Consider the following 26,346-nt stretch of genomic DNA (forward strand, 5'->3'; position numbering starts at 1 on the left):
TTATTCTGCTTGCATCGTCCTTGGAAATTCATGTTCTTTCCGGGTTACTGTGTACCTGCAAAAGAAAACCAGGAGGGAAATGCATGAAACCACATAAAAATGAAGCATTCAAGATTTGGGCCACAGACAAACTTTTTCACGGTTAGGGCCAAAACCGTCTTCTTGGGTGGGGGCAAAAACCCCACATGCTAAGAAAATGGAATGCAAGAAGAAAAAATACAGGTAATACTGTATTTTTTGGAGTGTAAGACACACTTTTTTCCTCCCTAAAAGAGGCTGAAAATTCAGGTGCGAATGTAGCTTTTTTTCAAAGCTTCCCTCCCCCAGCCCTAACTAGGTGCTAACGATCTTTCCAGCTCTTACATTGCAAGCTCTTTCCTTGTTACTCTTTGCAAAGAATGTTTTCCAAGCCCTAAGTCTTTGCTGGGTTTTTTTAATTGCTCTAATTTGCTCCAAATGTTTCTTTCCCGCCCTAATCAGGTTCTAACATTGTTCCCAGCTCTTACTGGCTTGCAAGCTCTTTCATTGTTACTCTCTCTGAATAAGGTTTTTTAAAGGCTCTAACCAGGAGATAAATTTTTTATTTTTTTATTTATTCATTTGTCCAATACACAAATACATAGGAAGAAAATAGACATGTGATAATATAAAAGAGGGTGAAAGTGGGCTTAGAGGAGAGGATATATGAAAGGAAGAGAATATACAGTATAAGATAGGTGAAAGAAAGGAAAGACAATTGGACAGAGGACGAAAGGCACACCAGTGCACTTATGTACGCCCCTTACTGGCCTCTTAGGAACCTGGAGAGGTCAATCGTGGAGAGTCTAAGGGAGAAGTGTTGGGGGTTAGGGGTTGACACAATTGAGTCCGGTAATGAGTTCCACGCTTCGATAACTCGATTGTTGAAATCATATTTTTTACAGTCAAGTTTGGTGCCATTCGTATTGAGTTTGAATTTGTTGCGTGCTCTTGTGTTGTTGCGGTTGAAGCTGAAGTAGTCATTGCCCGGTAGGACGTTGCAGCATATGATTTTGTGGGCAATACTCAAATCGTGTTTTAGGCGCCGTAGTTCTAGGCTTTAATGTGCTGAAGCTGACCAGACTAAGGATGCTGGCCAGATGAATAACTATTTTCCTCCCTAAAAACTAAGATGCGTCTTATACTCGGGTGCGTCTTATGCTTTGAAAAATACGGTAATTGATTTATGACCACTGTGGAGAAGCAGAATTTCTGTTGCTGAGAAAGGCAGTTGTTTAGATCAGTGTTTCCCAACCTTGGCCACTTGAAGATATTTGGACTTCAACTCCCAGAATTCCCCAGCCAGCATTCGCTGGCTGGGGAATTCTGGGAGTTGAAGTCCAAATATCTTCAAGTAGCCAAGGTTGGGAAACACTGGTTTAGATGACAGATTAACAAAGTTGGAAGGGATTTGTAAATCATCTAGTCCAACCCCCCATCCAAGCAGGAGACCCTACACCTGGGATAGTGAACTTATGGCACCCGGGCCACAGGTGGCACATGGAGCCATATCGGAGGGCACACGAGACTTTGCCATGTTTCAGCTCCATATGTGCTGGCCAGTTGGTTTTCAGCCTTGGGAAAGGCCGTTTTGCCCTCTGGATGCTTTAGGGAGCATTCCCTTAAGCCCTGAAGGCCAAAAAAATCACCCAATGGACAAACCGGAAGTTCGGAAAAATGCACTTCCGTTTTGCTGTTGTGTTGTTTTTTTTCCACTCCGGAGGGTTCAGGGAAGCTTCCCGAAGTTCAAAAAAACAGGGCAATGGGCAAACCGGAAGTGCCTTTTTCCATACCTCTTGTTTGCCTGTTGTGCTGTTTTTTGCACCCCCGAGCTTCAGGAAGCTTCCTTGAACCCTACGGAGTGCAATAAAAAGGGAATATGCCAAACAGGAAGCGTGTTTCCCCAAACTTCCGGTTTGCCCGTGTGGGCATTTTTTCCACCGACTAGGCGTCAGAAAGGCCTGGGGGCATGCGGGGAGGTCAGCACGGGGTGTGTGCATGCGTGGGTCGGGAGGGAAGCAGTGTGGGCACGTACATGCATGCTAGCACACCCTCTCACACACCTTTTGGCCCGCGAACCAAAAAAGGTTCGCCATCACTGCCCTACACCATTTTTGACAGGTGGCAGTCCAGTCTCTTGCTGAAAGCTTCCAGGGATGAAACTCCCCCAACTTCCAAAGGAAACTTCTCTTCCATGGGTTGATGGTTCTCACTGTCAGAAAGTTCCCTCTTATTTCAAGGTTGAATGTGTCCTTGTACAGTTTCCACCCATTATTATTATTATTATTATTATTATTATTATTATTATTATATAGATAGATAGATAGATTGATTGATTGATTGATAATGGATAGATGATAGATAGATTGATAGATAGATAGATAGATTGATAGATTGATAGATTGATAGATTGATAGATTGATAGATTGATAGATAGATAGATAGATAGATAGATAGATAGATAATGAATAGATGATAGATAGATAGATTGATAGATTGATAGATTGATAGATTGATAGATTGATAGATTGATAGATTGATAGATTGATAGATTGATAGATTGATAGATTGATAGATTGATAGATTGATTGATAGATAATGGATAGATATTGGATAGATGATAGATAGATAGATAGATAGATTGATTGATTGATAGATAATGGATAGATGATAGATAGATAGATAGATAGATAGATAGATTACGATTGTATCTCTCCGCAAAACCTAATATTTCCCATTTGTTTCTTACCATCAGTTTGCCCGTCTGGCTGTTCCTCTTCTATTTCATCTTCCTCATTCAGTTCTTCATCATCTTCATCTTTGGGGGAAAAAGGGAGAGAAGGAAATCATTTAGATCCACCTTCCAGAACACCTCATGTGCTCTATAACAGAGCTATGGAGCTCTCTCTCTAAGTATCTCAGATGCTTATGAAGCGAGGGTAAAATAACATAACATAACAGCAATACAATATAAATACAAATCTAATGTTAAAAATTTTAAAAAACTAATTTAAAATACACTGTTATAAAAAAAACCTTATCTACTACACAATCATACATACTCAGTCCGACTGAACATAAACATAATAAATGTCAGCAAAAAAGGAGGGGGGGAGATTAATCCCCCCAGGCCTGGCATACCGGTAGTGGCGGCCGCCGGTGGTTCAGAGAACCGGTGGTAGTGGCAGCAAAGCTCCGCCCACCCATCCGGATGTCGGCCATTTTCTTTTTTTTTTAACCCTCTGCGCATGTGTAGCGGGTGAAAAAGTGTGCGTGACACTGGTACGCGTTTAAAAGGTGCACTTCTGAACCAGTAGAGAAGTTAAGTCGATTTCATCCAATGTTACGAAAGTCCTTGGGAATCTTTATTTCTTACTCAACGGGTGTCAATAAACTTCATACTTCTTGCCACACAAAAGGTGTGTGAAGTTTGTTTAAGCACCGGAATATTAGAAAGCATCTCTTTCATCACGGAATCAGTAAGAATTCGCCCCAAAGCAAGAATGGAAGGAAGTAAAACTGGAGGCCAGCAAAGAATTTGCTATCCAAAATGCCCCACTATGAAACCGATGAATGTTCTCATAGTACTTACTATTTGCTGAAGATTTATCTGGAGTTGGCACTCTTCCCCTTAATAATAATCTAACGTCAGCATTTGATGAAATATATTTGGCACCAGGCACGCTAGGGATTATTAGAGTGTTGATATGCAGAAATAGTAACCTCTGTGCACAATGCTGTTTGCTGCAGTGATTTCCATATTATTATTATTATTTTATTTTTCTTTTCATGTCCTTGGAATCAGTAATGGGCTGCAGCTCCCACGGGGGGGAACGCAGTGGAGGTAGTAAGTTTATGCACTATTTATTGAATACTTAAGAGTTATTTATTGTAAGAGCCGGAGTGGCGCAGCAGGTAGAGTGCTGTACTGCAGGCCACTGAAGCTGACTGTAGATCTGTAGGTCAGCAGTTCAAATCTCATCACCGGCTCAAGGTTGACTCAGCCTTCCATCCTTCCGAGGTGGGTAAAATGAGGACCCGGATTGTGGGGGCAATAGGCTGGCTCTGTTAAAAAGTGCTATTGCTAACATGTTGTAAGCCGCTCTGAGTCTAAGGAGAACGGCGGCATAAAAATCAAATCAATCAATCAATCAATCAATCAATCAATATTGTCCATCCTTCTCTAGTACCTTAGTATGATCCTTAATTACTTTCAAAATAGGAAAAAATTAAATAGTATGTTTTTACCCATAAATGCTTTAATCATTATCTAGAACTGAACTTTATAGCAATTAAAGAAAAATGAGCTACTTGCCTAATCTGTTATCATACTGAACGTTGTGGGTTCAGTACAAAACCTTAAAATGTTTGTTTATTTATTTTATTTATTTATTAGATTTGTATGCCACCCCTCTCCATAGACTCGGGGCGGCTACTCTGCTCCTCAACAAATCATGCTGTCGATCATTTGTCCTTTTTGTGGCTATTCAAATAATGTGACTTAATCAACTGAAAAAAAGTCCAAGCAGCTATTTAAAAACTTATCTTGGTAGGTAAGCACAATCCCACCCAGTCACATGACCTTTAAGCCACCTCCCAGTCACATGATTGTCAAGCCACTCCCACCTGGTCGCATGGCTGGCAAGCTACATCCTCAAAATAAGCCACGCCCACAGTGTGGCAGTAAAACTTTTGGCAAAAATTAATAATAATGTTTATGTTTATGTTTATTAGATTTGTATGCCGCCCCTCTCCGTAGACTCAGGGCGGCTCACAACACAATAAAAAACAGTTTATAACAAATATAATAAATTTACAACTTAAATTTTTTTTTTTAAAAAACCATTATTAAACAGACATACACACAAGCATACCATATATAAATTGTATAGACCCAGGGGAGATATTTCAGTTCCCCCATGCCTGACGACAAAGGTGGGTTTTAAGGAGTTTACGAAAGGCAAGGAGGGTAGGGGCAGTTCTAATCTCTGGGGGGAGCTGGTTCCAGAGAGTCGGGGCCACCACAGAGAAGGCTCTTCCCCTGGGGCCTGCCAACCGACATTGTTTAGTCGACGGGACCCGGAGAAGGCCCACTCTGTGGGACCTAATCGGTCGCTGGGATTCGTGCGGCAGAAAGCGGTCTCGGAGATATTCTGGTCCAATGCCATGAAGGGCTTTAAAGGTCATAACCAACACTTTGAATTGTGACCAGAAATTGATCAGCAACGAATGCAGACTGCGGATTGTTGGAGTAACATGGGCATACCTAGGGAAGCCCATGATTGCTCTCGCAGCTGCATTCTGCGCGATCTGAAGTTTCCGAACACTTTTCAAAGGTCGCCCCATGTAGAGAGCAAGTGGACTCTGGACCATTTCCAGCCTGGACTAATTCATTCTCTGATGATTCTACCGTATAATAATAATAATAATAATAATAATAATAATAATAATAATAATAGATAAATCAGAAAATTTAGAAGAGTCATGTTACATATTCAGGTATATTAGCAATATAAACTTTGGGTTATACTTCTGAACATCTCTGGATGACCATACCTGACTCGAACTCGATGCTTCTCAAGGCTTCGGTGATACTTTCCAAATCTACCGTGAAGTAGTCCATGTTTTCAAAGCCCGTCTCGACTTTCTCCAACTGGCCTCCTTTTGATGCATCCACGATTCTGGAAAGCAGATGAGAAAGGATGTTATTGACTTCTTCTTTTTTTTTCCAAATATTTTTATTAATTATCATAAAAAGACAGACAAAACAGACACACATTTAACATAAACTGGGGCTAAACTTTCCCCTCTCATTGTAGAAGTCTTTTTACTACAGAAAAGGAAAATACTAAAATTGCAAAGTCAACACAATAGTTAAAATGAAAAGAAGAATTTTTGTTTTTATATAATTCGACCATCAATAATAATAACTATAAAAGGATAAGCAGTTTTTATACATTTTAATTTGTTTTCAAATCACTTAACGTTTTTTTTAAATCATTTATTATTATTTTTATTTAACCGTAGATAAATCTTTTCCCAAATATTATAAAAGTCAGATTCTTCTTGATTATTTAACCGCCTCGTCATCATATCCATTTCAGCACATTCTATAATTTTCCTTATTACATCCTCCTTCTTGGGGATATCCTCTCCTTTCCAATTTTGTGCGTATACTATCCTAGCCGCTGTCAAGTAAAAAATCTCGTTTTTGTATTTTTGGTTTGTTATACCTAATAAAAAACACTCTGGAGTTTTCTTTATCTCCTGTAGACTAATTTCTTTTATCAACTTTTCTATCTTATTCCAATATGATGGCAAGTCCACCACTGGTGATAGTAGGAACCTATTTCTCGTTTGCATTTCCAACAATTTGGAGACATGTTAGGGAACGTCTTAGCGATTCTATTGGGTGGTGAGTGCCACCTATAAAACATCTTGATTTTATTTTCTTTTATTTATTTATTTATTGGATTTGTATGCCGCCCCTCTCCATGGACTCGGAGTAATGAAACTGATTTGGTTATTTTCCAGTTGTATATCCAGACTTTTCCCCAGGTTTCTAAGTCAATTTCTCTTCCTATATTTTTACACCAACCTATCATATTTTTTTCCAAAGTTTGGTCTATATTTTTATATCCTATCATATATTTATATGCTTTTCCTATTAATTTTCTCTGATTTGTAATTAACAAATTACCTAAGAAATTTTTACTCTTCCTCAATGTATATATTTTGATGTCTCTTTGATACCTTGACTCTATCTGTGAATATTGCCACCAATTAAATTGGGTGTCCTGGGGTGGAGTTCCCCCCTGGTCCGGGCAGTAGCTCACCCCTGATTATCTACTATATAAAGTGTATGTACACACAAATATACACAGCTCTTCTAAAATTATACACATTCAACTTCATTTACCATGATAGGAAAAACAGTGGAAGTGATGTGCCGGTGTCTGGAGGCTGTTGGGGCCTGGATGGGTGCCAACAAACTCAAACTCAACTAAGACGGAGTGGCTATGGGTTTTGCCTCCCAAGGACAATCCCACCTGTCCGTCCATCACCCTGGGGGGGGAATTATTGACCCCCTCGGAGAGGGTCCGCAACTTGGGCGTCCTCCTCGATCCACAGCTCACATTAGAGAACCATCTTTCAGCTGTGGCGAGTGGGGCGTGTGCCCAGGTTCGCCTGGTGCACCAGTTGCGGCCCTATTTCGACCGGGGGTCACTGCTCACAGTCACTCATGCCCTCATCACCTCGAGGCTCGACTACTGTAATGCTCTCTACATGGGGCTACCTTTGAAAAGTGTTCGGAAACTTCAGATCGTGCAGAATGCAGCTGCGAGAGTAGTCATGGGCTTCCCCAGGTATGCCCATGTCACACCAACACTCCGCAGTCTGCATTGGCTGCCGATCAATTTCCGGTCACAATTCAAAGTGTTGGTTATGATCTTTAAAGCCCTTCATGGCATCGGACCAGAGTATCTCCGAGACCGCCTTCTGCCACACGAATCCCAGCAACCGATTAGGTCCCACAGAGATGGCCTTCTCCGGGTCCCGTCAACTAAACAATGTCGGTTGGCAGGCCCCAGGGGAAGAGCCTTCTCTGTGGCGGCTCTGACTCTCTGGAACCAGCTCCCCCCAGAGATTAGAACTGCTCCTACCCTCCTTGCCTTTCGTAAACTCCTTAAAACCCACTTTTGTCGTCAGGCATGGGGGGACTGAGATATCTCCCCCTGGCCTATACAATTTATGTATGGTATGCTTGTATGTATGTCTGCTTAATAATGGGTTTTAAAAAATATTTTAAATTGTAAATTATTAGATTTGTCATGAGAAGAGCCTTCTCTGTGGCGGCTCTGACTCTCTGGAACCAGCTTCCCCCAGAGATTAGAACTGCTCCTACCCTCCTTGTCTTCCGTAACCTACTTAAGACCCACCTATACCGCCAGGCATGGTGGATTTGAGACACCTTTCCCCCAGGCTTATTATAATTTATGTTTGGTATGTATGTGCTGTTTGGTTTTTTAATTGATAGGGTTTTTAGTTTTTTTCTTAATATTAGATTTGTGCCTGTACAATATTGTTTTATCGCTTGTCGTGAGCCGCCCCGAGTCTTCGGAGAGGGGCGGCATACAAATCTAATAAATTATTATTATTATTATTGTGTTGTGAGCTGCCCCGAGTCTTCGGAGAGGGGCGGCATACAAATCTCATAAATTATTATTATTATTATTGTGTTGTGAGCTGCCCCGAGTCTTCGGAGAGGGGCGGCATACAAATCTCATAAATTATTATTATTATTATTGTGTTGTGAGCTGCCCCGAGTCTTCGGAGAGGGGCGGCATACAAATCTAATAAATTATTATTATTATTATTATTGTGTTGTGAGCTGCCCCGAGTCTTCGGAGAGGGGCGGCATACAAATCTCATAAATTATTATTATTATTATTGTGTTGTGAGCTGCCCCGAGTCTACGGAAAGGGGCGGCATACAAATCTAATAAATAATAATAAAACAATAATAATACCCAGAGCCCAGAAGGGGAAAAAAGGGGGGAAATTTTTTGCTACTGGTACTGTGTACCTGATCGTACCCGTAGGAGCCCATCACTGCTGATGCAGCTTCCAAAGAAATTGAGTTTGACACCCCTGAACTAGAAAAATAAGCTAACAAGCAAGTCCATCTACTAGTCCTCTTTAACGTTAAGTTAAATGTCACAGTGTGCTTCCTGCTTGGATCCTCTCTGAACTTATTTACTTAGGATTTAAGGTTTGTTTACAAAAATGGCAGTTTAGAAATACGTTTTCGGAACTTACGTTTTAATAAGTTGCTTGGCGGTCTGGAAGGAGAAAGAAAGAAGAAAAGGTCAGCAAGGTGAATGAAAAATGTTTTGCTTTAAAATGGCTAAAATCGGTTTTTAAAAAATCATCAGAAATCACTGATTGGTTGATTGCCCCAATCAAATGTTGAAGCATCAAGACTGACTTGAAGGCAGACAGAGAAAATATTGAAGGGTAATTGGACAGTTGCACGGTGTTGTCACTGGAAACCTTTTATTTTGTATTCCAGTTTGGGATTGCACTAATTATAATGAAAAGCAAAGATCACAATTCACAAATTAAGCCAATAATACTCCAGTCTCCAGTTCTGGGAATTTGGGATTTGAAAAACTACAGCAGTGGCCAGACTTGTGGAAACCTTTTGGGAAAAAAGTATACAGTACAGTATTCTAAAACTAGCTAATAACACCACTTTTGGGGGGAGTGGTAGTACCACAAAACTATATCTGAATGGGAAGATAATTTAATCAGGAATGTAATGCTACACCTTTTATGAAGGATTTGCTATTAGAATAGCAGTTATAAAGAAGAAAAGTGAAATGAGGTATACAAAAATTATCACCATTGAAAAAAGGAGGTATACAAAAATTATCACCATGTCAGTTACTACTTAGTTGGGTAATCTTTAGCATGAAATACGGCCTTACAACGTCTTCCCTTTTAGTTCTGCAACTGTTATAATGTGAAAGCAAGGTTGAACGATTGCTTCTATTAACTGGGTTTTATTGCTGTGCCGCTTCTGATAAACAAGTTTCTTTAGTCGGCTCCGTACATTTTCAATTGGGTTAAGGTCTGGATTATTCCCAGGCCATTCCAGCAATAGTTTTATTAGCAGTGAAGGGATGCAAAAATATTTACTACCACATTGTGGGCGTGGCTGTGACCAGGTGGGAGTGGCTTGACAATCATGTGACCAGGGTGGCTTAAAGGCCATGTGATTGGCTTAAAGGAGGCCAACTTGACATCACTTAGGTCAATGGTTTGGGTTAGGGTACCTGGCTTTTCCTCGCCTCGAAGAGATACAATTTCCCTCTCTATTTACTATTACTGACTATCCAAAATATACTACAGTATTTAATTCTATGTATACTGTATATGCCATGTGTATACATACATATTAGGCGCACAAAAATATACATTATCTACTATATAAACTGTACGTGTATGTACACACACGCACATACAGCTCTCCTAAAATTATGCACATTCAACCTCATTTACTGTGATAGGAAAAACATACCCAGAGCCCAGAAAAAAGAAAAGAAATATTTTTTTTCCTACCAGTTCTGTGTACTTGACCACACTTGTAGGAGCCCATCCCTGCACGAGCGGCATTGAATATGGATGTGGGCACACACATGTATGCGATAGCGCACACGTGCATTCTTTTGGCACCCGAGGAAAAAAAGGTTTGCCATCACTGGTCTAGGTTAGGGGTAGGCCAAGTTGGCTCTTCTATGACTTGTGGACTTCAACTCCCAGAATTCCTGAGCCAATCATGCAAGCCCAGGAATTCTGGGAGTTGAAGTTCACATGTCATAGAAGAGCCAACTTTGCCTACCCCTGGTCTAGGCTATTCCTAGGCCTTTCCAGCAGTGGAATATGATTATCTTGAAACTCAAAAAAGAAGAAGAAGAGGAAGAGGAGGAGGAGGAGGAGGAAGAAGAAGAAGAAGAAGAAGAAGAAAAAGAAGAAGAAGAAAAGTGCCATTATTAGTCATCAACCCTCAAAAATACATTCTTCCCAAAAGGTTTCCACAATTTTGGCCACTCCTGGACACAGCTGTAAGACGACAGGATCTCGAACGTTGGTCATTTTCCCTCACCATGAGGAAAGCAGCTCCCCCTTCCTCCTCCATGGACTGAATGGCGCTCTCAATCAGCTTGCTGGACTGCTCCAGTTGATCTTTATACTGTTGGACGAGGGTCTGAATGAACCCGGCCTTCTCCTCCCGCTCCTTGGAGATGCGCTGCAGAAGATCCGCCTTCTTCTCCTCGACGACAGCGATGAGCGCTTCGAACTTCTCGCACAAAGACTGCTTGGCCAACCGACTGTTCTCCTGTTCACGGAGGGAGAAGAAAGAATGGAAGGACGAGTTGAGTTGGTGCCTTGGGAACAAATTCATTCATCCATAGAAATATAGAAACATAGAAGACTGACGGCAGAAAAAGACCTCATGGTCCATCTAGTCTGCCCTTATACTATTTCCTGTATTTTACCTTAGGATGGATATATGTTTATCCCAGGCATGTTTAAATTCAGTTACTGTGAATTTACCAACCAGGTCTGCTGGATTTATCTACCAGGTCTGCTGTTCCAAGGATCTACTCCTCTTTCAGTAAAATAATATTTTCTCATGTTGCTTTTGATCTTTCCCCCAACTAACTTCAGATTGTGTCCCCTTGTTCTTGGGTTCACTTTCCTATTAAAAACACTTCCCTCCTGGACCTTATTTAACCCTTTCACATATTTAAATGTTTCGATCATGTCCCCCCTTTCCCTTCTGTCCTCCAGACTATACAGATTGAGTTCATGAAGTCTTTCCTGATACGTTTTATGCTTAAGACCTTCCACCATTCTTGTAGCCCGTCTTTGGACCCGTTCAATTTTGTCAATATCTATTTGTAGGTGAGGTCTCCAGAACTGAACACAGTATTCCAAACGTGGTCTCACCAGTGCTCTATATAGCGGGATCATAATCTCCCTCTTCCTGCTTGTTATACCTCTAGCTATGCAGCCAAGCATCCTACTTGCTTTCCTTACCGCCTGACTGCACTGTTCACCCATTTTGAGACTGTCAGAAATCACTACCCCTAAATCCTTTTCTTCTGAAGTTTTTGCTAACACAGAACTGCTAACACATTCATTCATTTGTTCATTTGTTCGTTTGTTCTTTTATTTATTTATTTAGATTTCTATGCCGCCATTCTCAACTGACTCAAGGCGTCTTACAACACAATAAATACAAATACAAAATGCAAAGAAACCTAATATTAAAAATCTAAAAAAATATTTTTTAAAAAATTATTGAAATACATACATTAAAAACCACAACATATAAATACTTAAAGACTCATACACCCACACATAAAAAAAATATTCATTTAAATTATTCTCCTCCATTAAACACATTATCTCCATCGTCATTTTTACGGCTATTACAGGCGGCGATACTGAAAAAGGAGTTAGTTCTGGTTATTTAATATACATATTGGTTCTGCTTTCAACCGCCTTGAATGAATCAGTTTTGCAATATCACAGATCAAATGATTGATTATCCATCTTTAAAAGGTTGTTATTTAAATAACTTTATCCTTATTTTTATATCTATTCATAATTACATACTAATTTTGTGCTTTCCTTATTTCTAACCATGCATAAAATGTATCCCAAGTTTTATAATATTCTGAATCTTCTTTGTTGTTTAATTTTAATGTCAAGAATTTAAAAAATTCTAAAGCCCCATTTTTCCTAAAAAAAACCCCACACCACAATTATCCACATTCATCCAACTAGATTTAGCTATATTTAACCATGGCTCCCCATGCCTGCTCCCCATGGGTCGTCAGGGCCTTGCGTGTTAAGAACTTGGGCCTGTTATGTTCAAGAAATAGGCAGAGATTTTGTAGCACGAGTAACTTTATTGCAATACCGGCTGGAACAATCAGGATACCTTTTTAACTATGTACAATATAAAAAGCACAATATGTGAAGCGCGTGGCTTCTTTTAAAGGATGGGCATGCTAGGAGGCGTGGTTTGACAGCGCTTTGAAGTTGCCGATCGCGTCTCAGCCAATCCACGACCGGCATGCAAATTTATGGGCGTTGCTCCGTACACAACATGGCCAATATCATGAATCCCACTCAAAGAAGAAGCCACCGCCTGGAATTCATTCAGAGAGATCCCAGTGCTTGACTTACTTTTGATTTTTTTTGCTTTTATATTTGTTTATTATACAGTGTTTCCTCAATTTTCGCGGGTTCGAACTTTGCAAAAAGTCTATACCACGGTTTTTAAAAAATATTAATTAAAAAAATACTTCGTGGGTCTTTTTCTCTGTACCATGGTTTTTCCCACCCGATGACGTCATATGTCATCGCCAAACTTTCGTCTGCTTTTAATAAATATTTGTTTTAATAAACTTTAATAAATAAACATGGTGAGTAATAATCTAAATGGTTGCTAAAGGAATGGAAAATTGCAATTTAGCGGTTTAAAGTGTTAAGAGAAGGTTTGTGATACTGTTCATAGCCAAAAATAGTGTATTTACTTCCGCATCTCTATTTCGCGGAAATTCGACTTTCACGGGCCATCTCGGAACGCATCCCCCGCGAAAAGTGAGGGAACACTGAACACTTTTCTTACTTAAATAGAAATTTTCTATATGCAATGTACTGCAGGGGTTAAATCCTAACGGTTCAGCCTAATTCAGTTGTACCGGTAGTGGCTGCTGATGGTTCCCGAGAACTGATAGTGGTAGGTTTAGTATTTTTAGGTGTTACTGGATTTATAAGCTGCCCAACTCCTGATGAACTCTGGGCGGCGTACAATGATAAAAGCAATATACAACAATTAAAACCCAATACAAAAACTATCATCACATTCTGGGCCGGAGCAGATTACTATAGCGCAACAGCCCCAGGCCTTTTGGCATGACCATATTTTTTAGGCTTTCTGGAAGGCCAAGAGGGTGTGGGTGGTATGGATCTCTGGGGAGGGTGATGGTTCCAGAGAGCTGGGGCCATCACAGAGAAGCCCTCCCACATGCCCCCACCAATCGGCACTGTTCGGCCGACAGTGCTCGGAGAAGGCCAACCCCTGTGGGCTCTAATTGGCCTCTGAGAATTATGCAGTAGCCGTAGGTTTTTTTAACCTTCTGCACATGTGCAAAGTTTTTGAATGTGCAGAGGGTGAAAAAGCACGTGTGCACAAAATGTTGGGAACTGGGACGCACAGGCAGCGAGTGAGAGCCCAAAGCTATATTTCTTTATGTGTGAAACCATCTCCTCTTCCCCTGCCACCCCAGGGCTGCTGGTCCGTGGAGCCAGAAATGTTTGGGTACTGCTGAGTTAAAAGAACATGTGGATACTGTACATCTGCAACACTTTAAGCTTCATCCATTTTAACTTTAGTTTAGCTCTTTCCGCCATTTATATTTATCTATATTTATATACTTATATTTATCTATATTTATAATTATCTATATTTATATTTATCTGTATTTATATTTATCTATATTTATAATTATCTATATTTATATTTATCTATATTTTTATTTATCTATATGTATATTTATCTATAATAATATTTATCTATATTTATAATTATCTATATTTATATTTATCTATATTTATAATTTATCTATATTTATCTATATTGTATTTATCTCTGTTGTGAGCTGCCCTGAGTCTATGGAGAAGAGCGGCATAGAAATCTAAATAATAAATTTAGTGTGCTGTGAGAATTAGCCTAATTTCTAAATTCTAATTAGGAATGAGAAATTCCCACTATATTAGTCTTCTGATTTCTAACAAGAATTAAGAAATCCGAAAATTAGAAACCCAATGATTATTTCCATCATCAGGTGAAGCAAATTATACAAGCAGCGTCTTTCCAGTTTGCATTGGGAGGCAGACTATCAGTTTTTGCGTCTAAATTTATTTGTTTGTTTGTTTGTTTGTTTATATTTGAACAAGTATAGGATTGTAGTTTGTATACGTCTGCAGAGAGGGGCGGCATATAAATCCAATAAATTATTATTATTATTATTATTATTATTATTATTATTATTATTATTATACAAGTACAGTGTTCCCTCGATTTTTGCGGGTTCGAACTTCGCGAAACGGCTATACCACGGTTTTTCAAAAATATTAATTAAAAAATACTTTGCGGGTTTTTTCCCTATACCACGGTTTTTCCTGCCCGATGACGTCATATGTCATCGCCAAACTTTCATCTGCCTTTAATAAATATTTTTTTTAATCAACTTTAATAAATACACATGGTGAGTAATGATCTAAATGGTTGCTAAGGGAATGGGAAATTGCACTTTAGGGGTTTAAAATGTTAAGGGAAGGCTTGTAATATTGTTCATAGCCAAAAATAGTGTATTTACTTCTGCATCTCTACTTCGTGGAAATTCGACTTTCGCGGGCGGTCTCGGAACGCATCCCCCGCGAAAATCGAGGGACCACTGTAATAAGTAATGATAAATCAGTGGTTCTCAAGTTTTCTAATGCCACGGGCCCTTAATACAGTTCCCTTGTTGCGGTGACCCCCAACCATAAGTGTAGTGCCAATTCTCCCAACAGAGCTTTAAGCTGATTGGCAGGCAGGTCAAAGGGACATCCCCCACTGTAAACGCCTGATTGGTCAGATTGTAAAAATACGTTCCAATGCACCAGAATAGAAGCTTTAGTTGCTAACACCGTGAGAAATTTGTCTTTTCTTAGGCGACCCCTGTGAAATGGTCATTTGACCCCCAAAGGGGTCCCGAACCCCAGGTTGAGAACCAGTGATCTATGTAAACCCCTGGCCAGTTTTGGAAGCAGAGAAAAGGAAGCCACCGGGCTCGTTTTCCCTCTCTTCTTGGGCAGCACCTGTCTTAACCCACCATCACTCTGGATTGCATTTCTCTTCCGCTACTCGGATTTCTAAAGGCTCAGCCATTTGTGGTATTCCTCACCTCTGTCGTTTTGCTCACGTCCTCCAGCTGGCTGATGATCGTCTGCACCCTATCATTCCCTGCTACCAACATGGAGATGCAGTTGGTTAGCTCAGTCTGGAAGAGAAAATAAGAATAAAAAAATCAATTGACTCTCTTAAGCCTCCTTTTCTGAACCTTACAAAGAACATCTCTATAAAATGTTTTTCCGATGGCACTATGCGCCAGCGCGCTTAGCCAAAATAAATGTGAATGTAAGCAACAAATGTTGGAAGTGCAAAGTGGTTCAACAAGGTGGTAAATCTTGGGGGGTTTTCAGTTTTGCTCTTTTGGAGTGACAGTTGTGAGCTTTTATCACAGACTCCAAATGACACCTTGAAAGTTCCATGCATGGACCCACATTCGAATGTTCTCCCAAATCACTAGGAGACGAGAGGGGAGGGAGAATTTGTTTTCTATTAAATTGCAGGATGACGAAGACTCCATAACTGCTTTTCTTGTTTTTCTAAACTTCTCTGTGCCCTATACGGGAAGAAACCTGAATATACCAAGACCGTCATACCTGTACCCATGAAAATCCACGAAAACATATATATACATATATCCATCCATCTATCTATATCCATATCTATCTATCTACCTACCTACCTACCTACCTACCTACGTGCCTACATCTATCTATCTATCTATCTATCTATCCATCTATCCATCTATCCATCTATCCATCTATCCATCTATCCATCTATCCATCTATCCATCTATCCATCTATCCATCTATCCATCTATCCATCTATCCATCTATCCATCTATCCATCTATCCATCTATCCATCTATCCATCTATCCATCTATCCATCTATCCATCTATCCATCTATCCATCTATCCATCTATCCATCTATCCATCTATCCATCTATCCATCTATCCATCTATCCATCTATCCATCTATCCATCTATCCATCTATCCATCTATCCATCTATCCATCTATCCATCTATCCATCTATCTATCTATCTATTTCATGAAGCATGTATTAGATAACAGATAAAAGAAGAGCCTGGCTCCTACCTTCTGTCCCTGAAAGACGCTTTGAAGAGGCGCCACTTCACAATCTTTGTGTGCTCCAAAGACTTTGCACATGGAGCAGGTGGGAACCTCACAGGTCAAGCAATAGATGTTGATCTTTTCATCTTCGTGTTCCTTGCACATTGGATGGTTCCCCTTCTTGAGGGGACGGCTGTGGAAGACAGGAAGGAAAGAAAGAGTCCAGATAAGAACGTCTCCATAGTTAATGCCACCTTGGATAACAACACGGGCAGCCTATGAATCTAACAAATGAATAAACATTTGAGTAGAAGAGGGAAAACAGATTGAAATTCACACTTGACTCCAAAACTGTCTAGGACCAGTGCAGGCTGCATTGGTTGCCAATTGGTCTCTAGGCCCAATTCAAAGTGCTGGTTTTGACCTGCAAAGCCCTACAATGGCCTATGACCAGATTATCTTTGGGACAGTCTTCTGCCTCATGTATCCCAGCGGCCAGTTAGGTCCTAGAGTTGGCCTTTTCCAGGTCCCATCGGCCGGACAATGTCGGTTGGCGGGGCCTAGGGGAAGAGTCTTCTCTGTGGCGGCCCCGGCCCTCTGGAACACACTCCCTAAAGAAATACCTACCGCCCCCCCTTCCTGGTCTTTCGTAAAGCTTTAAAAACCTGCCTTTGCCGGCAGGCATGGGGGCAATGAATGATGAGACCATCTCCGACCAATATGAGATATGATTGGATTTGATGGATATATGCGTGTGTTCATGGGGTCTTTTAAAATGTTTTAGTAAATTTTCATATTTTATAGTTTATAGATTTCTTATATATTATTATATTTAATGTTGTACGCTGCCCTAAGTCGCCTCGAGAAAGGCGGCATAGAAATCTGATAGATAGATAGATAGATAGATAGATAGATAGATAGATAGATAGATAATTGAGACAGTCACTGTATTGTTTGCATTTGACATTTCACGGTGATTATGTCCAGGGGTGAAATTCAAATTTTTCCCGTACCGGTTCTGTGGGCATGCCCTGGTGGGCATGGCAGGGGAAGGGTATTGCAAAAATACAGCTCACATTAGAGAACCATCTTTCAGCTGTGGCAAGGGGGACGTTTGCCCAGGTTCGCCTGGTGCACCCTATCTGGACCGGGACTCACTGCTCACAGTCACTCATGCCCTCATCACCTCGAGGTTTGACTACTGTAATGCTCTCTACCTGGGGCTACCTTTGAAAAGTGTTCGGAAACTTCAGATCGTGCAGAATGCAGCTGCGAGAGCAATCATGGGCTTTCCCAAGATATGCCCATGTTACACCAACACTCTGCAGTCTGCATTGGTTGCCGATCAGTTTCCGGTCACAATTCAAAGTGTTGGTTATGACCTATAAAGCCCTTCATGGCATCGGGCCAGAATATCTCCAGGACCGCCTTCTGCCGCACGAATCCCAGTGACGGGTTAGATCCCACAGAGTTGACCTTCTACGGGTCCCGTCAACTAAACAATGCCGTTTGGTGGGACCCAGGGGAAGAGCCTTCTCTGTGGTGGCCCCGACCCTCTGGAACCAGCTACCCCCGAGATTAGAATTGCTCCCACCCTCCTCGCCTTTCGTATTTAGATTTGGATTTAGTCAATCAAGTTGAAACTGTGGGCTGGCTGCTCATCCTTCCTTCGCACAGCAGAGTGCAGATCGCTTTCGGTCTAATATTAACTTCCCTGGGAAGTTATGTTTAGATCTTACTTCCACTTACGTCCAAGTGGAGCCATTTGTTCTGAGAACGGTTTTCCTTTTTTTGGAGAAGGATTTATGACAGCAGCACACATACATACACACCGCCAAGTATCAGCACCCACAGCACTTCGGCTCCTATATTCAGATGCCTTGCTAATCCACCCAAATATTCTTGACCCTTCATGGACATGGACACTCGGTGGGAATTTCCTCTACAGGTTTTTAAAAAAATAAATACTTGTGTTTGTTATTATGATTTAAAGCAGCACTGATTCTTAGTTCTATACACAGTGAATGTAAGTCTGAATATGAATGAATGAATGAAGGAAGGAAGGAAGGAATGAAGGAAGGAAAGAAAGAAAGGAAGAGAAATATCGGTGAGGTGCTGTGACTCAAGACTGCAATATAATTATTGTCAAGACTGATTGTTTTCCTCTTTGCTTTCTTCTTGAATTATATTTATATTTAGTATACTGCATGAGGGCTGTGAAAATATTTGAATGAAGGAAGGAAGGAAAGAAGGAAAGAAAAAAGAAAGAAAGAAAGGAAAAGTGAATGAAAGAAAGGAAGAAAGAAAGAAAAAGAAAGGAAGAAAGAAAGAAAGAAAGAAAGAAAGAAAAAGTGAATGAGACAGAGAGAGAAAGGAAGGAAGGAAAGAAAGAAGGAAGGGAGGGAGGGAGGAAGGTAGAAAGGAAGGAAGGAAGGAAGGAAGGAAGGAAGGAAGGAAGGAAGAGGACCACCAGCAGGTAGATGCCAGCTGCAAAAATCCAAGTCCACAAATGAAGATTCAGTTAATAAACTAACAGACTGCTACATTCTAGGCACAAGAATCTTCTCAACTAGATAAGGGTCACTACAACTCAAGGAGGGTTGGGCTTAGTTCACTTGTGACTACATAAGGATTCTAGGCTGATCCTTCTTTTCATCCTGCCCCCGGATTCTGCCACTCCTTCTCCGATTCAAGATGGATGGACTCAATTACAGGTAGTTATTGACTTATGACCACAGTTGGGACCAACATTGTTATTGTGAAGAGAACCAACTCCAATTCTACAACTTTTTGCCGTGGTTATTAAGTCTCTAGGAAAACCTCCGGAGCCATGGTGAGGGCAAAAACACCTCCCTACCATGTTGGAGGTGGTCAACTAAGCCATGTCCACCCAGCAACCAGGCAGAAAACCCCTTCCGGGTCCCGTCAACTAAACAATGTCGGTTGGCGGGCCCCAGGGAAAGAGCCTTCTCTGTGGCGGCCCCGACTCTCTGGAACCAGCTCCCCCAGAGATTAGAACTGCCCCTACCCTCCTCGCCTTTCGCAAACTCTTTAAAACCCACCTTTGTCGTCAGGCTTGGGGCCTATATAATTTATGTATGGTATGCATGTGTGCATGTCTGTTTAATAATGGGTTTTTAAAAATATTTTATATTGTAAATTATTAGATTTGTTATAAACTGTTTTTATTGTGTTGTGAGCTGCCCTGAGTCTGCGGAGAGGGGCGGCATACAAATAAATAAATAAATAAATAAATAAATAAATAAATAAATAAATAAATAAATAAATAAATAAATAAAATGTTTGAAGCCCACCCCTGAATAAATCAGAATTTATACCAACCTTGAATATTCCTGTTTATAGATATCAATGATATTCTCTACCAGCAGATTCCTCTGGAGACCATAGACTCCATGTCGGTCCAAGATGACTTCATGACGACAAGAGGGACACCGAAACCTTCCTCCTGATATGGTGGTTCCTCGGCTTGTTTGCCAGTACGGATTTGCAGCCTAGAAATGCCATCAATCCAAAAGTCAGTGATGTCCCCAAAATTAAACACACTGTGCATTTCCCCCCCAAATCTTGCACCCATAGAAACATAGAAGACTGACGGCAGAAAAAGACCTCATGGTCCATCTAGTCTGCCCTTATACTATTTCCTGTATTTTATCTTACAATGGATATATGTTTATCCCAGGCATGTCTAAATTCAGTTCCTGTGGATTTACCAACCACGTCTGCTGGAAGTTTGTTCCAAGCATCTACTACTCTTTCAGTGAAATAATACTTTCTCACGTTGCTTTTGACCTTTCCCCCAACTAACTTCAGATTGTGTCCCCTTGTTCTTGTGTTCACTTTCTTATTAAAAACACTTCCCTCCTGGACCTCATTTAACCCTTTAACATATTTAAATGTTTCGATCATGTCCCCCCTTTTCCTTCTGTCCTCCAGACTCCACAGATGGAGTTCATTAATTCTTTCCTGATACGTTTTATACTTAAGACCTTCCACCATTCTTGTAGCCCGTCTTTGGACCCCTTCAATTTTGTCAATATCTTTTTGTAGGTGAGGTCTCCAGAACTGAACACAGTATTATTCCAAATGTGGTCTCACCAACGCTCTATATAAGGGGATCACAATCTCCCTCTTCCTGCTTGTTATACCTCTAGCTATGCAGCCAAGCATCCTACTTGCTTTTCCTACCGCCGGACCACACTGCTCACCCATTTTGAGAGTGTCAGAAATCACTACCCCTAAATCCTTCTCTTCTGAGGTTTTTGCTAACACAGAACTGCCAGAAATAATGCATTTCAGCTTGTATCAATCCTATTCATTTCAAACTCAGCACACCAGGAAGGACCTAGATGGTCCCAGCTTGAAAAATTCAAAATAATCTGATTTCTTCCTCTCCTCCTCCTCCTCCTCCCCCCTTTTAAAAATATTTCTTTCGATAAAACAGAACATCTTCCATCATGCTTTGCTCATAAAACAGACAGGGTCGCTGACCTCTGCCAATAAATGAGGTAAGTGCTTCAATCTATTTTGGGCACAAATTCCAGTGACGCTATTTGTCAAAGCTGGACATTGGCTGGGAGAACTCAATTTCGATTTGCTAAATTGTTTCATCTAATCTTGGTTTCATTACTTTATGCACCAATTTTTATGTGAAATATTACGGAACTGAATCCTAGTCAACTATTAGCGTTTGTAGCCAAATAGACTTTATTCCTTATTTATCTAATTAAAACGTAAGAATAAGGTTTGCTGGCCCATATCAGCTCTTGAAGAACTTAAGTTCATCAATGGTTGAATAAATGCTCATGAAGTCACCCAAGAAAATGTGGTTATCCTGGATTATTGATTTTCTTCCTTAGAGCTTTATTTTTTATTGTTTGTTCGTTCATTCATTCATTCATTCATTCATTCATTCATTCAATCATTGACTTGATTATTTGATTTGTACGCCGCCCCTCTCCGAAGACTCTAATTAGACATTAGACATGTTGGAATAATGTCCATTGTCTTTATGGATTACATGACGAATAATATGAATTGCCAAAATAAAGCAAATTGCTCATAAGAACATCAGCAATGGCCCAAAGAGTCCAGTGGTCTGTTCGCGAAGGACCACCAACTGCACAAGGAAGACTCCCATTTGATGGCCTTCAGAAGCAGTCCCGCGTCTATCATATCAAGACTAATAACTGCTGAGCCTCATGATTTTCATCAACTGATGCAGCCCTTTCTTGAAGCCAGACAAAATTCATCTCCTGATATATTCTTGTAGAATCAAATATGAAAATTACTATGCTAAATATACTAAATGCAATATTATATTTTGAAGAGGATCTATCTCTTCAGTAGGCATGCTTGGTGAGCATAGGATATTGACTGGTTTATTGGGAAACATGATATTAACCCAGAAAAATGGGAAATGGAATAGATTGTCTAACTAACATATCCTTTCTCATTGCAGAACCTATTATCCCTGGATATAGGAGCCGGGGTGGCGCAGCAGGTAGAGTGCTGTACTGCAGGCCACTGAAGCTGACTGTAGATCTGCAGGTTAGCGGTTCAAATCTCATCACCGGCTCAAGGTTGACTCAGCCTTCCATCCTTACGAGGTGGGTAAAATGAGGACCCGGATTGTGGGGGCAATAGCCTAGCTCTGTTAAAAAGTGCTATTGCTAACATGTTGTAAGCCGCCCTGAGTCTAAGGAGAAGGGCGGCATAAAAATCAAATCAAATCAAATCAAATCAATCAATAAACAAACAAACAAACAAACAAACAAACAAACAAACAAACAAACAAACAAACAAACAAACAAATATTGTATTTATATGCCGCTCATTCCAAAACGGACTCAGAGTGGCTAACAACAGTCATAAATACAACAATAGTATAAAAAAAAGCAATAAAAATACAACAGTAAAATCAACAACGTAGTAAAAACAATATACATATGTAAGAGGTCATTGAGTGAGAAGGAAATAGCTACTTTCGCCAGTCAAGGGCTCTACAGAGGTGTTGTGACAATTATCTCCTGTTGACCATACCAACACATCTGAGGATCTCCAGGATGAGAAGCACACTTAAAAACAACCCATTGTTTCACCAGCCAAGTATCTCTCTCCTCTTCCCTCTCTGCCTGCAAGCCTATGAGACCTTTGGGAAGCTATATTCAGATTCTTCCTGGCTTTGTCCTGCCTATTTTGTGTTGCCTTGGAGCTCTGACAATAACAATCAACAAGTCGGAAAGGCAATGTCAAAAGTAGAACAGGCCCCCAAGGAACCAGAGCTGAGCTCTTATCAGCTACTACTTAGCCAAAGTCTTTTGAAGATGTGGACATTATCTAAGGAGTGAGTCCAAGATGGTCTCCATGACTTGAAAGTGGAGATAGAAATAGATTTTAGTGGATAATGCGTGCAGCCTCTAAGGCAGTGTTTCCCAACCTTGGCAACTTGAAGATATTTGGACTTCAACTCCCAGAATTTTAATTCTAATAATAATTCTAATAATTCTAATAGAATTATTAGAATTTTTTAGAATTAGAATTCATACGATGAGTCTTGCAGTTGAAATACAAATATAAGAAGTAGACTATTCTAATAATTCTAATAATTCTAATAATTCTAATAATTCTAATAGAATTATTAGAATTTTTTAGAATTAGAATTCATACGATGAGTCTTGCAGTTGAAATACAAATATAAGAAGTAGACTATTCTAATAATAATTCTAATAATTTTAATAATTTTAACAGAATTATTAGAATTGTTAGAATTAGAATTCATACGATGGGTCTTGCAGTTGAAATACAAATATAAGAAGTAGACTATTCTAATAATAATTCTAATAATTCTAATAATAGAATTATTAGAATTAGAATTCATACGATAATTCTAATTCTAATAATTGTAATTCTATTCCACCCACAGAAAATCAGCTGAGTCTCAAAGTCTTACTGAGTAAACACATACAGAATTGGCTGAATGTGGATGTGTACTGACCTGAAAAACATCATTAGCACATTTCCTGCAGAGGTTATGCTGGCAAGGTAGGATCACCACAGGCTTGGAGAACATCTCTAGGCAAATAGGGCAGATCAGTTGTTTTTCCAGATTCTCCATCGGATTATTGTCCTGGAAGATGCTCGACTGGTAATCCATGGTTCAATTCAGCACTTACGGTATATCCTTCGATTCTGGAATCGCTTAACTTGGGGTCCTTCTCCCGGGAGATAAGCTCACGTTTTAGGATTGAGCCTTGCTGGGTTGACTTTCAAACTAAGGCACTGGGGTTTTCTGCCGTTTGCCTGCCTCTTGTCTATTTATAATTTATCTGGGAGTCACATGTGTTTGGCCGGCAGAGTAATTTGAGAAGAGGGTCGTGTTTCCGAAAGACTGACACACTGTCACATGGAGGGAGGGCTGTCCAGTTGTCCTTCTGGTTGGACTCCTGTAAACAAGGCGAAGGACGATATGTCCAAAAGAAGGGAAGCAGACTTCCAGGGATGTTGTATTATTTATCTCTGTGGATTTTCCAACAAAGAAATTAGAGCTGTGTTTGTGTGAAGGGGTCACCATTTCCAAAGAACTAAACAAACACCCACGAGCCTGCCTACTCTTGAAATTAGGGGTTAAACCAGTGATGAAATCTACTTACCTTCCCTACTGGTTCGGAAATGCACGGTTTTGCGTCTACCCTATGAAACTAGACTTTCAATCCTGGGCCTACAAAGCTTAGAACTAAGACACCTTAAACAAGATCTAAGTATTGCCCACAAGATCATATGCTGCAACGTCCTGCCTGTCGGCGACTACTTCAGCTTCAACCACAACAACACAAGAGCACACAACAGATTTAAACTTAATATTAACCACTCCAAACTTGACTGTAAAAAATATGACTTCAGTAACCGAGTTATCGAAGCGTGGAACTCATTACCGGACTCCATAGTGTCATCCCCAAACCCCCAACACTTTACCCTTAGATTATCCATGGTTGACCTATCCAGATTCCTAAGAGGTCAGTAAGGGGCGAGTACAAGTGCACTAGAGTGCCTTCCGTCCCCTGTCCTATTGCTCTCCTATATCTCCTATACCTTTCCTCTATTCCTATATCTCTTCTTCTATTCTTTCATTGATATGGTCTATTATTATATCTTCTTTTCTATTCTTTCTTAGATATATTTCACTATGAGTATCTCCTCTATAACCTTCATCATGTATTTTACTATGTGTATATAGATATATACCCACTAAAACCCTCATTGTGTATTGGACAAAATAAATAAATAAATAAAATAAAATAAACAGAATAGACAGGAAACCTGACCAGACCAGCTACTGTATTTTTCGAAATATAAGATGCAAAAGATGCAGCCTGGAAGAGGCGGAAAATTTTGGTGCATCTTATACTCTGAATGTAGCTCTTTTCAAGGCGCTAGCGATCTTCCCCACTCTTACCAGCTCAAATGCTTTTTTTCCATTGCTAATCGCTTTGAAGAATATTATTTTTCCAGCCCTAACAAGATGCTAATGATCTTCCTGGCTTTTATTTATTTATTTATTTATTAGATTTGTATGCCGCCCTTCTCCGAAGACTCAGGGCGGCTCACAAGATACAACATAAAACAGTGCATACAAACAAATCTAATTAGTTAAAAACTACAAGCTAAAAACCCAATATATTAAAATCAATCAACCAATTCAATCGCAATCATACATCACATTTACTAGTCAAGGGTCATGGTCCATCTAGTCTGCCCATATACTATTTTATCTTAGGATGGATATATGTTTATCCCAGGCATGTTTAAATTCAGTGACTGTGGGTTTACCAACCACGTCTGCTGGAAGTTTGTCCCAAGCATCTACTAAAATATTTTCTCACGTTGCTTCTGACGGCAGAAAAAGACCTCATGGTCCATCTAGTCTGCCCTTATACTATTTTCTGTATTTTATCTTAGGATGGATATATGTTTATCCCAGGCATGTTTAAATTCAGTTACTGTGGATTTATCTACCACGTCTGCTGGAAGTTTGTTCCAAGGATCTACTACTCTTTCAGTAAAATAATATTTTCTCATGTTGCTTTTGATCTTTCCCCCAACTAACTTCAGATTGTGCCCCCTTGATCTTGGGTTCACTTTCCTATTGAAAACACTTCCCTCCTGGACCTTATTTAACCCTTTCACATATTTAAATGTTTTGATCATGTCCCCCTTTTCCCTTCTGTCCTCCAGAGTCCAGACTATACAGATTGAGTTCATTACGTCTTTCCTGATCAGTTTGATGCTTAAGACCTTCCACCATTTTTGTAGCCCGTCTTTGGACCTGTTCAATTTCATCCATATCTTTTTCTAGGTGAGATCTCCAGATATCATATTTATCTTGTAATTCTAAGGTGAGTTTACTTGAATAAAATGGAATCACTTTAATATGGTATATATAAGTAACACCCCCAATTTGGTGGTGGGGTGTGAATGTTTGGTGGGCACCAATCACTGAGCACTTGTTCTATGTTGTGTGTGTTTTATATTCTATATTTTAAAATCAATAAAAATAATAATTAAAAAATAAGGTTAGTTCACTCATGTATTTTATTAATTAAATTCAATGTTGAGGGTAATTTGTCTGTTTTCCATAGTTGAACGTAGGTTAAATATTCATGAGTCTCATTATTAAAACCCAACCTGTGCCCCATAAGGGACTCAAACAGAAGCATCAAATTTCTTGACACAGATGATGGAGCTCTGAGTTACATCATG

General features: G+C 40.0%; 1 protein-coding gene across 1 annotated transcript; it reads right to left on the reverse strand.

Moving 5' to 3' along the window:
* LOC139155595 (E3 ubiquitin-protein ligase TRIM63-like) lies at nucleotides 1-23,749 on the reverse strand. Its single transcript, XM_070730796.1, has 9 exons — nucleotides 23,585-23,749; nucleotides 19,912-20,081; nucleotides 16,594-16,762; nucleotides 15,551-15,646; nucleotides 10,687-10,920; nucleotides 8,838-8,860; nucleotides 5,575-5,699; nucleotides 2,722-2,836; nucleotides 1-55 (listed from the first exon to the last, which is right to left on the reverse strand). The coding sequence occupies exons 1-9, from the start codon at nucleotides 23,741-23,743 to the stop codon at nucleotides 1-3; spliced, it is 1,146 nt and encodes a 381-aa protein (XP_070586897.1). The 5' UTR covers nucleotides 23,744-23,749.
* Nucleotides 23,750-26,346: the final 2,597 nt, after the last annotated feature.

The sequence above is a fragment of the Erythrolamprus reginae genome, unplaced genomic scaffold, assembly GCF_031021105.1.
Source record: "Erythrolamprus reginae isolate rEryReg1 unplaced genomic scaffold, rEryReg1.hap1 H_31, whole genome shotgun sequence".
In the NCBI taxonomy this organism is placed as follows: domain Eukaryota; kingdom Metazoa; phylum Chordata; class Lepidosauria; order Squamata; family Dipsadidae; genus Erythrolamprus; species Erythrolamprus reginae.